At 38.4% G+C, this 12731-nt stretch overlaps 1 protein-coding gene across 1 annotated transcript; it reads left to right on the top strand.

The window, feature by feature from the left end:
• Nucleotides 1–204: 204 nt before the first annotated feature.
• Nucleotides 205–1597, top strand: LOC131759972 (hemoglobin subunit beta). The gene is made up of 3 exons (XM_059069562.2): nucleotides 205–374; nucleotides 503–725; nucleotides 1342–1597. Exons 1-3 carry the CDS (start codon nucleotides 283–285, stop codon nucleotides 1468–1470), a joined length of 444 nt encoding a protein of 147 aa, XP_058925545.1. The 5' UTR covers nucleotides 205–282; the 3' UTR covers nucleotides 1471–1597.
• Nucleotides 1598–12731: the final 11134 nt, after the last annotated feature.

Genomic DNA, 12731 nt, shown 5'->3' on the forward strand with positions numbered 1-12731 from the left:
TGATTTTAGTAGCAATTTGTATTGCTGGAATGAGTGGGACCCGGAGATACACAGAGAGAGGGCTGAAGGCCTGGAGTCAGTGCTAGGAATGCCAAGCAGACATATGGCTGTCATCATTCAAGCCTCACCCTGTGGAACCACACCCCAGCCTGGGCCAATCTGGTCACAGAAGCAGGGAGCGCAGGAGGCAGGGCTGGGCATAAAAGGAAGAGCAAGGTCAGCGGCTGCTTACACTTGCTTCTGACACAAACGTGTTCATTAGCAACTACACGAACAGACACCATGGTGCATCTGACTGCTGAGGAGAAGTCTGCCGTCACTGCCCTATGGGCCAAGGTGAACGTGGAGGAAATTGGTGGTGAGGCCCTGGGCAGGTAGGTATCCAGCTTACAAGGCAGGCTTAAGGAAGTGAACGGCAGCTGGGCACGTGGGGACAGAGCAATCCACCGAGATTCTGACAGGTGCTGACTGCCTCTGTCCTTTTGCTGTTTTCACCCCTTAGGCTGCTGGTTGTCTACCCCTGGACTCAGAGGTTCTTTGAGCACTTTGGGGACCTGAGCACTGCTGATGCTGTTATGAAAAATGCTAGTGTGAAGTCCCATGGCAAGAAGGTGCTAGCCTCCTTCAGTGAGGGTCTGAAGCATTTCGACAACCTCAAGGGCACGTTTGCTGAGCTGAGTGAGCTGCACTGTGACAAGCTGCACGTGGATCCTGAGAACTTCAGGGTGAGTCTATGGGACCCTCAACGTTCTCCTTCTTCTTTTTGATGGTCAAGCTCGTGTCATGGGGAGAGGGCTCAATGGCAGGATGCAGTTTAGAATGGAAGAGAGGTATTGTGGTTACAGCACTAGGGACTCCTCGGGACCATTTTGTTTATTTTAGTTTATTTTACCCTGTTTGCTCACAACCATCATCTCCTCTTATTCATTCTTGTTCTCCTCTGTTTGTTCTCTACGATGCCTTTTCCTTTTTTAATCGAACTTTATGTTGAGTGTCTAATTTTAAAAAAAAACTTTCTTCTTTTATCCAGTTAAAAAAATGTTATCTAATATTTTCCCCTTATCCCTTCCTTTGGAAGCAAGGGGGATAAAATGTTGCATTGCTTCGTGAAATGGTTCTAAAGTATAAAAATGAAAACACGTTCTGGATTAAGGCAGAAAGAGAGAAACAGTTCTAAATATGAATTCAGGCTGATATGGCTGGATTCACATCAGTAGTAACACCTACACTTCAGCTACCGTTCTGCTTATACCCTAGGGACACAGTTTGTGATGAGACTTAAATACTCGAAGCTGGGTCCCTCTACTAACCATGCTCTTGCTTTTTATCTCCTCCACACAGCTCCTAGGCAACGTGCTGGTGGTTGTGCTGGCTCGCCACTTTGGCAAGGAATTCACCCCGGAGCTTCAGACTGCCTTTCAGAAGCTGGTGGCCGGTGTGGCTAATGCCTTGGCCCACAAATACCATTGAGATCCTGGCCTATTTCTTGGTGACCATTGGAAGACCATATTTCCCTAGATTCTATTTTCTGAACTTGGGGAAATAATGTCCACCCTCAAGGGTATGGCTTCTGCCTAATAAAGAACTTTCAGCACAATTTCCTGATTCCTTTTACTCATTTTTTTCCCTAAGGATGTGGGAAAGTCCCTGAAGGTCTACAGATAGGGTGCCTTTGTGTCTTATACAAAGAGGTCAAGGGAAATGAGAAAAGGAAGGGGGCCATACACAGTCAGTAATGGATGAAACTTCTATCTTAAAGCATAAAAACTGTCAAGAAGGTTTGAAATATAGAGAGGATACTGGCATTACAGGGGCTCTATGGGAGACCTTAAACCTAAGACAGAAACTTCAGGTTAATGCTCTGATCCATTTCCAGTAATTACTCAAAAAACAATGTGCTCCATCAGAGACATAATGATTGCTCAAAGTACTGTTATGTCTCCTTTTTTCCTGCTTCTCTTGCTTGCATGCTGTTGGCAGCAATGCTATACACATCAGATGTTCCTGTTCTAAGGCATAACCTCCCTCTCTCACTTGCCCCAAAAGACCTCAAAATTAACCCTACCCTCCCTTTTGAGGTAAAGTTCAGTGCTCACATACCACCTGCTCACATATCTTTTGACCCTGGTCTCAATGAACTTTCCAGTATTGCCTAAGGAAATCTTTCCATACCCCTGCCACCTTCACCCACTTTTCACTTTTCTTCTGATCCTAGCACACTCACCCTCCATGCTGTATAAGCGTTTCTGCGTATTTTGTACTATCCTACGTGACTACTGTGCCTTTTAAATTTATTTATTTTTCTTTTATTTATTTTCTTTTTTATTTATTTTTCTTTTGGCTGCATTGGGTCTTCGTTGCTGCACGTGGGCTCTCTCTAGTCATGGCGAGCAGGGGCTACTCTTTGTTGCTGTGTGTGGGCTTCTCATTGTGGTGGCTTCTCTTTTTGTGGAGCATGGGCTCTAGGCATGTGGGATTCAGTAGTTGTGGCACGTGGGCTCAGTAGTTGTGGCTCGCGGGCTCTAGAGCTCAGGCTGAGTAGTTGTGGCGCACGGGCTTAATTGCTCCACGGCATGCGGGATCTTCCCAGACCAGGGTTCGAACCCATGTCCCCTGCATTGGCAGGCGGATTCTTAACCACTGAGCCACCAGGGAAGTCCTGTGCCTTTTATAGTAGGTCCTCTATAGACAGTAAATGTATATTTATTAAATGAAATAATCAATGAATGAATAATTAGTTCTTGTCTTAGAACTCCTGGGAGTAGAGGACAATCCAAACAATAGACCATTGTGTAGAGTTTCTTTGTGTTAATGCACAAAGAAAGTAAACCACTGAGGAAGCATATAGGAAAATAAACCACTGATCAGAGGTTTGCTGTGTCATCGTAGGTAGTAAAGTATCTTTGAGCATTATTTTTGTCAAATGTAACATTAGAAGGATTTCGAGAACTTTCTAACTTATATGCATTTCTTTAAATCTATATCATGTTCCTGTTGATTAATTTTAGATTTACTTGACTACCTGAAACAGAACGTGTTGCTTCCGTCTATAAAAAGTGTTCTTATAATAATTCTGTTTTACTACCAGGTTATAGACAATGCATTACAGTTTACTGTTTCAGCACTATATTGTGAATTAACTGAAGGCAGAAGACCTTTTAAGTATTTATTTGTTTCTTCTCAGGTCATTGTACACAGTAGGCACTGAGAATGCTTTACATCCCAACAGTATGTTTAAGAACCAACTGGTTACATCCCAGAAGCAGAGGAGCCTCAGGAGAATTCTAGGAAGTTTCCTTTCACACTCCTGAGCACAGAAAAGTCACCATAAGAATGAGACATTAGGAGACAAAGAGATTTTCAAAGGATTAGAAGGAGGGTAAGAGAGTCTGTGGGTTTCACAATCTGGAAATGAGGAAACAAAGTACCATTCTTCCCTCTAAATGGTCATAAAAAATAAAAATATAGAAAGACTTACTATACTCTCTTTTGTTCCTTCACCTCTGAAACTGGCCAATGAATCTAGACAAGAAGTTGGACCTGAAAAATCTCCAATACTGGAGAATGCAAGAGAACATCACTGGGATAAGACTTGGATCAAGCTCAAACGATTACTATATATTAGGTGTTGGTGTCTCCACATCGGGAGTGAGGAGCAGGTCAAGGGATGGAAGGAGACTCTGGCAGCTTGTTACATGCTTTCATTCCTTGTTAAAGTGGAGCTTCCATAAAAGCCTAGGAGTAAAATTAATTCCTTAATATTTGATTTCAATTTTATGTGATAATTTACCCAAGGGTTAGTTCTATTTTCTGCTACCATGTTGCTTTATAGACTATGTTCAGTATGTGTTCATGAAGATGGGGTATGTGTGTGGAAGAAAGAGAGATGGAAAGAGAGAGGAAGCAAGGAGAGAGAGTCAGAGCCAGAGAGTCAGAGAGAGAGGGAAAGGGAGGGGAGGGGAGAAGGAAGGCAATGAGAGAGAAAGGGAAGTAACTAATACTGTGTATTATGTTCCATAATCATTTTAAAATAAACTAATTTAATGTCAAGGGAATTCAGCATAATATTCTAGATTATCCATTTCTTGAGCCTCAGAGAAGGGCCCTGAAGGTTTGACTTTAGGATTTAAGGCCTTACATATTTGTAAACGGTTTCCAGACTGAAGCCAAGATTCTGCCTCTAAAGATGTACAGTTCCAAATTTAACCTGGGAGAGACTGTCCCTTTGCTCTTGATATGTCAGTACCATAGCCCACTTATGAGGTAAACAAAGCTAATTCTGAATGAACATCTGAGCCCAATAGAGGAAATATTAATAAGGAAGTTACTAACTGAGACATTAACTGTTCTGTAATAGTTAGAATATAATTCCTTTATGAAAGTTATGGTTATACTGAATTTATTGTTTTATAGACAGAAATATGACTTTTTTCTTTTTAAATGAGTTAAACCATATTGTTCTTAAACTATTCTGTGTGTATGACCTCTGTTTCTATGAGTTGTGCTCTTCATGGAGCATTTTTATTTTATTTAATTGTATTTATTTGATTTATTTTGTTATATTTTATTTTATTATTTTTGGAAGAATGCCAAAACTGTGGTAACTAAGATATTGTGTATCTGGGAGAGAAGAGTAAATAATAACTGCTGTATCCAGAAAAATATAGATTAGATTGCTGAAATGGTCTACTTGGGGAATTATAATTGAACACTAAGAGCATGTACAAAAGAGTTCTAACTGAAAAGTAGTTTTTGAAACAAACGATAAAACCACACATCTCTGGATGAATGTCATGATTATATTATATCTAGGGGCACAGTTTGTGATGAGACTGAAATATGCTGAGTCCAAGCTGGGTCCCTCTCTAACCATGCCCTTGTTTCTCGACTCTTCCACACAGCTCCTGGGCAACATGCTGGTGTTTGTGTTGGCTGGGAACCTTAAAAATGAATTCACCCCGGAGTTGCAGGCTGTCTATCAGAAGGTGGCACCTGGTGTGACCAACGCCCTGGCCCACAATTACCAGTAATCCCCCTTTCCTGATTTCCAAGAAAGACCTTTTTGTCCTCACAGCCCAAAACCTGGATATAGAAAAATAAAGAAGAGTTTTGAGCATCTGGTCTCTGCTTAATAAAAACATTTGTTTTCATTGCACTGGTGTATTTAAATTATTTCACATCTCTCACTCAGATGTCTCTCACATGGGAGGGCAGGCATTGAAGTTATAAAGCAATAAGGGGCTAGTTGAGACCTTGGAAAAATATATCTCTGTCTTGGACTCCATGACAGGAGTTGTTGTAAACAGCTAATATAAGTGGAAAACAGACTCTGCTGCTTATTCTTACTTTCCCTTAAAGAATTCAACTTGCAGTTTGATTGGGGAGTTAGATCATTGCTATGTTTTATTTAATTCAATTATTTTATTTAGCCTTTGTTGTAAATGTCTTCTCTGTCTTTAATTGTCCAGAACCTAACAGCCATAATTCCACTAAGTTCTTCTGCCTAAGACACCACTGTTCTTCTAAGATTTTCCTTATGTATTTTACTGCCCTTATTGCTCCTCCTCCTTTGACCGCTCTTATCCTAGTTTCCTCTGTCATCTTATAAAGATCCGCATGAAGGACAGAAACAAGGGGGAGGTAAATTTGCTACCTCTACCCTTGTATTTTAATACTGTGATAAATATAGGACTGAAGACAATGTAAAAAGGAGCTTTTGTGGCTTGATATTCACTGCTGTCTTGTAATTCTTTCATAGTCTTACACCAAATGGAATTCCATTCTCCTCAGGATGGTTTAACATCTACATCCAGGAAGTGATTGGAGGTCTGCTCTCTTCCTTATCCTGTCTCTGATGGTTTCTCTGCCTTTGTAGTTATTAACATAGTGTTACCAGCAGCAACGCATGCCAATTTAATTTTATTATTCAATAGCCACTTATGTGGATGCTTGATTCTGGAAATAATACATGAATTTCAAGTAATCCTTGTCCCCTGCTGCATCCCAATTCTGAATCTAGTTGGGAAGATTCTGAAGGTAATGCATCTAACAATTGACTATAAATGAGTGTGTACAAGGCTTTATGAGATCAGAGGGTGAAGCTCTTGGTATGAAATGGGTGATAAAGATAACTAGATAGTTGTCTGAAAGAGAAGAGGAAAAAAAAACAGAAAAAAAAGGGAAGATAACATATGCCAAATCATCAATGAATAATGTGTTTGTGTATTCTGAGAATTTCAAGTAAATAAGAAAAAGAATTGAAGCAAAACTGCCTGGAATGGAATAGAATAGAATAGAATAGACTATGAATATGAATTTGAATAGAAGAGTATATGAATTTTGGTGAACACTGTGGGGGATATATTTAAAATTAAAAATTCACAAACAAGAAGATACAGTCTCATTATTCAAGAGATGCTTGCACTGTTAATTGACAAGTAAAGTAAGATAGTATAACAGTTCAGAACATAATTTTGAAATCAGACAGACTGGATTGAAAAAAAACTCTACTACTTATTAGCTCTGACCTTGTGAAAAATTAGCTAACTTTGCTGAACTTCATTTTTCTTACCTGTAAAATGCCCAAAATGATATCATTCTTATGGTGTGATTGTAAAGATTAAATAAGATAAAGTGCAAAAAAAAGTTCACTGCCACATCTGGCACTTCACATTGCCTGACACACAGCTCAGCAAATATAAACTAAATAGTATTTTTGTTATAATTATGAATAATATGGGTAGAAGTGGCATCATTGATACCTATGATGATGCCTGAAAGAATTATCTCATTAAAGAGAAAAAACATAACCAGAAATATTATTATTTTTAAAATTTGTTTATTTATTTTTGGCTGCATTGGGTCTTCGTTGCTGCACAGGGCTTTCTCTAGTTGCGGTGAGTGGGGGCTACTCTTCGTTGTGGTGCACGGGCTTCTCACTGCGGTGGCTTCTCTTGTTGTGGAACACGGGTTCTAGGTGTGCAGGCTTCAGTACTTGTGGTACACGGGCTTAGTTGCTCCACGGCACGTAGGATCCTCCCGGACCAGGGCCGAGCCCGTGTCCCCTGCACTGGCAGGAAGATTCTTAACCACTGCACCACCAGGGAAGACTAGAAATATTATTTCTTGTCTGGTACAAGCCATGCCCCTCTCCCCAACCTCTTACATTCAGGGATCTGTGTGGTTTGTTAATTCCTGAATAGCCACAGCTGAATGTACCAGTTGGGGTCCAGCTGGGAGAAAGAAACCACATTGTTAATTATAACAAGAGATTGGAGAACTGGAAGACTGATTACTGAGAGTAAAGAGGACTCTAAATCTCTAAGAATAGAAGATATAGGAAGCAGTCACTGTTCCTAGTGCTGAGATAGAGCATTCAAGTAAGGAACAGTGTGAGAGAGGTCTTTTCCCTGGACCTCTTGAGAGAGAGCATGCCCAAGGCTCAATGCATGGTTGAAAACAAAGTTCGGGCTGCAAAGCTACCTGAAGTGAGGTACATAGGCATCCATCCATTGGGAAGTGCCATGTCAGCAGCATTTATTGAAAATCTGTTCCCTGGGGTGCCAGGGGCAGCCACCCATGTGGAGGAACTGCACCTCAGATGTTCTTATGAAACTGCCTGGGGGTATAACAGGAGAAATGATTCATGAGAAAATTCCAGAAAAGCAACACTGGATTACAAAGTTACTCCTGGGGTGTCCAAGGGAGCCATTCACCGGAGATCCTGCCTTGGCAGTCCTCCACTGCAAAGCCATGTGTGTTGCTGGAAGCTGGCCCTGGAGAAGCTGAGCACCTTGCTGAAGGCTGGAGCTGTAGAGACAGAGATGGTTGCAGGATCCTGACTAGAGAATCACAGCAGAACTAGGAAGAGAATCCCCTTCCTCCTCCAGTGCCTCGCCAGAGCACTGTACTAACAGAACTTAACATCGTGGCAACTTGAAAAGGAGAGCTTCTATCAGAGTCTACATCCATCATCACAGAATGGGCAATTAAGAGTGGATTAAGGATCAAGAGACAATTGATAACTGACCCCCCCCCCCCACTGATCTACACTAAATGCTTGTGTCACTTAGAGTACATAGGGCAATATGTGAGAAAAATGCAATTAGGACTAGCAAATGATAAAGCAGTGCTTAGAGGATTATGAAATTTGTAAAAGAAATAGGGCAGACTTTATCATTGTTTGGATTAACAATTTCTCCTCTGTATAAATTTGATATATTTTTCAACTTGTTCAGATGCTGAGCAAACAAAAGGAGTATGTATTCTTTACTCCCATATGCAACAGAAAGATTGCATACATTACTTCCACTGTTCTGTTTTTGTTTCAGTGATGAGCATAATGATGATAATTTTGAAATTGAAGCAGAGTCTTACTTTATAGCAGATTTTCAACACCACTCTGTAAAAGGTTTACTTTAATTTTTTCTATATATCCTTCATCCTTACATTGTTATCACTTCTAATATAATTAGAAACTGTTCATGTATTCTTGTAAAATGCACAATGATTTTGTGTAATTTATACAAATTGCATTTTCCTATAAAATATCATGTTTGCTTGTTTCTCTCACTCAATATATTATATGAAAAATCAGTTGAATTGTTTTGGAAGTTTTAGCCACAGCAATCACAGAAGAAAAAGAAATAAAAGGAATCCAAATCAGAAAAGAAGTAAAGCTGTCACTGTTAGCAGATGACATGATACTATACATAGAGAATCCTAAAGATGCTACCAGGAAACTACTAGAGCTAATCAATGAATTTGGTAAAGTAGCAGGATACAAAATTAATGCACAGAAATCTCTTGCATTCCTAAACACTAATGATAAAAAATCTGAAAGTGAAATTAAGAAAACACTCCCATTTACCATTGCAACAAAAAGAGTAAAATACCTAGGAATAAACCTACCTAAACTAGAAGCAGAAAACTAGAAGACACTGATGAAAAAAATAAAGATGATACAAATAGATGGAGAGATATACCATGTTCTTGGATTGGAAGAATCAACATTGTGAAAATGACTCTACTACCCAAAGCAATCTACAGATTCAATGCAATCCCTATGAAACTACCACTGGCATTCTTCACAGAACTAGAACAAAAAATTTCACAATTTGTAAGGAAACACAAAATACCCCGAATAGCCAAAGCAATCTTGAGAACGAAAAATGGAGCTGGAGGAATCAGGCTCCCTGACTTCAGACTATATTACAAAGCTACAGTAATCAAGACACTATGGTACTGGCACAAAAACAGAAATATAGATCAATGGAACAGGATAGAAAGCCCAGAGATAAACCCACCCACATATGGTCACCTTATCTTTGACAAAGGAGGCAAGAATATGCAGTGGAGAAAAGACAGCCTCTTCAATAAGTGTTGCTGGGAAAACTGGACAGGTACATGTAAAAGTATGACATTAGAACACTCCCTAATACCATACACAAAAATAAACTCAAAATGGGTTAAAGACATAAATGTAAGGCCAAACACTATAAAACTCTTGAAGGAAAACATAGGCAGAACACTCTATGACGTAAATCATAGCAAGATCCTTTTTACCCACCTCCTAGAGAAATGGAAATGAAAACAAGAATAAACAAATGGGACCTAATGAAACTTAAAACTTTTGCACAACAAAGGGTACCATGAACAAGACCAAAAGACAACCCTCAGAATGGGAGAAAATATTTGCAAATGAAGCAACTGACAAAGGATTAATCTCCAAAATTTATAAGGAACTCATGCAGCTCAATATCGAAAAAACAAACAATCCAATCCAAAAATGGGCAGAAGAACTAAATAGACATTTCTCCAAAGAAGATATACAGATTGCCAACAAACACATGAAAGAATGCTCAACATCATTAATCATTAGAGAAATGCAAATCAAAACTACAATGAGATATCATCTCACACCGGTCAGAGTGGCCATCATCAAAAACTCTAGAAACAATAAATGCTGGAGAGGGTGTGGAGAAAAGGGAACCCTCTTGCATTGTTGCTGGGAATGTAAATTGATACGGCCATTATGGAGAACAGTATGGAGGTTCCTTAAAAATCTACAAATAGAACTACCATACGACCCTGCAATCCCACTACTGGGCATATACCCTAAGAAAACCATAATTCAAAAAGAGTCATGTACCAAAATGTTCATTGCAGCTCTATTTACAATAGCCAGGACATGGAAGCAACCCAAGTGTCCATCAACAGATGAATGGATAAAGAAGATGTGGCACATATATACGATGGAATATTACTCAGCCATAAAAAGAAATGAAATTGAGTTATTTGTAGTGAGGTGGATGGACATGGAGTCTGTCATACAGAGTGAAGTAAGTCAGAAAGAGAAAAACAAATTCCGTATGCTAACACATATATATGGAATCTAAAAAAAACCCCAAAAGTGATCATGAAGAACCTAGGGGCAGGACTGGAATAAAGATGCAGTCCTACTAGGGAATGGACCTGAGGACTCGGGGAGGGGGAAGGGTAAGCTGGGACAAAGTTAGAGAGTGGCATGTACATATATAAACTACCAAATGTAAAACCAATAGTTAGTGAGAAGCAGCCGTATAGTACAGGGAGATCAGCTCAGTGCTTTGTGACCACCTAGAGGGGTGGGATAGGGAGGAGGGGAGGGATGGAGATGCAAGAGAGAAGAGATATGGGGATATATGTATATGTATAACTGATTCACTTTTTTATAAAGCAGAAACTAACATGCCATTGTAAAGCAATTATACTCCAATAAAGATGCTTAAGAAAGAAAAAGAAAAAAGAAAATACAGTTGATTGGTTCTTACAGCTGCAAAAATAATATTCGTTTATTCTACTTTATTTAACCTTTCCCTTATAATGAATAGTGAGATGGTCTCCATTTCCACCAACATGAACTCCAATAAAATCAGTATCTTCCAATGTGCTCTTTTATAGGAAACCAAATAGCCTGTGTAATATAAACATGGGTGGTGTTGCTTTATATAAAATAAAGTCTGCTAATTTGTTAACATTAGCAAACTGCTTTCAAAAATTGTGTATACCGTTTATATTCCTATTAGAATTTCCTGTCCAACATTTTATTTTATTCAGCCTTCTAATGTGCTATTATTAAGAGTGAAAGGTGATATCACATCTTTCTAAAATTAGAAGTTACCTAATTACTACTTTATTTAACGATCATTAATTCTCTTGTCAATTCAGTCTTCGTGAAATTCTATTCATAGAATTTGTTCAATTTTTAATTATTGTCTTATTTTTGGATAAAATTTAAGAATTCTTTTAATTGGTTTTAAATGTTAAAAATGCTTTTCTAGATTGTCATCTCTATATTAACTCTGTCTGTGGTGTCATTCATTGACCTGAAGCGATTTATTTTCCTTTCATTCTTTGTACCTGGATATCTGGGTTAAAATTTCTTTCCCTAATATTTAAATACAAAGATTTTTTCCTTAACATTTTGTTGTCAATTTACTTTAACTTTTAGGTTTGTACTCGAAATTCTGATTTGCATATAGAGGGTGACAAGAATATCGCTTTGTTTTTCTTCAAGTAGTGAATGATTTTCCCAAATATCATCTACTAATCAATCTATTCTTTTGCTTTATGATGTCACCTTTGTCACTGCTCAGTGCCCCAGAGGTACATGAATCTATTTCTGAACTGTCCATATGTTCCATTATTCTGTATGCTGACTCTTCCATTAGTATCATATTTTAAAAATCTTTATTTTTAAATATATTCTAGATTATATCTAATGTGTTCTTTCTAAATTACTCATTCACATACATTTAGAATGAATCTGTATTTTTTTATTTTAAACTCTACAACATATTTTATTGCTTGGATGTGCAAGATAAATTTAGGGGGCAGAAGAATAAATACTGGCTCTCAAATTTCTTTGCTAGTGGTACACAGAATACAAAAGGAATAGTTTGACAAGTTACTATCAGTTCAGTTTGGGATACATTGTTTGAGTATAAGTCTGAAACTCCAAGAAGAGTCCTAGGTATAGAATTAAGTTGATTTTTTTCATACAAAATTATCTAGCACAATATATTGATTAATCAATATAATGCCAATTTATAATAACACCAAGTTCTCATTATATGTGGGTCATTTCTTGAGCACTCTGAACTGTTACATTGACATACAGTACTTGCCCACTCCCATGCCAACATTACACTAGTTTTATTTTTAAAGTCTTGTTATTGCATAAATTAAGTCTCCACACCTTATCACTACCACATCTTCTTCTTCTTCTTCAAAATTGTCTTGGCTGTTTTGGTTCTTTTTTAAAAAATATACAGCAAGTCCTTATTAGTCATCAATTTCATACACATCAGTGTATACATGTCAATCCCAATCGCCCAATTCAGCACACCACCACGACTCCCCCCGCAGTTTCCCCCCTTTGGTGTCCATACATTTGTTCTCTACAACTGTGTCCCAGTTTCTGCTGTGCAAACCAGTTCATCTGTACCATTTTTCTAGGTTCCACATAAATGCGTTAATATATGATATTTGTTTTTCTCTTTCTGACTTACTTCACTCTGTATGACACTCTCTAGTTCCATCCACGTCTCAACAAATGACCCAATTTCATTCCTTTTTATGGCTGAGTAATACTCCATTGTATATATGTACCACATCTCCTTTATCCATTCGTCTGTCAATGGGCTTTTCGGTTGATTCCATGACCTGGCTATTGTAAATAGTGCTGCAAT

This window comes from Kogia breviceps, chromosome 7 (assembly GCF_026419965.1).
Source record: "Kogia breviceps isolate mKogBre1 chromosome 7, mKogBre1 haplotype 1, whole genome shotgun sequence".
NCBI classification, from domain to species: Eukaryota; Metazoa; Chordata; class Mammalia; order Artiodactyla; family Physeteridae; genus Kogia; species Kogia breviceps.

What these genes read in the sequence shown, in the direction of transcription:
- LOC131759972 (XM_059069562.2), top strand. Translation starts at nt 283, where the DNA reads ATGGTGCATCTGACTGCTGAGGAGAAGTCTGCCGTCACTGCCCTATGG. An exon ending in GGTGGTGAGGCCCTGGGCAG is followed by an intron (nt 375 to 502) that starts GTAGGTATCCAG and finishes TTCACCCCTTAG; the next exon opens with GCTGCTGGTTGTCTACCCCT. An exon ending in TGGATCCTGAGAACTTCAGG is followed by an intron (nt 726 to 1,341) that starts GTGAGTCTATGG and finishes TCCTCCACACAG; the next exon opens with CTCCTAGGCAACGTGCTGGT.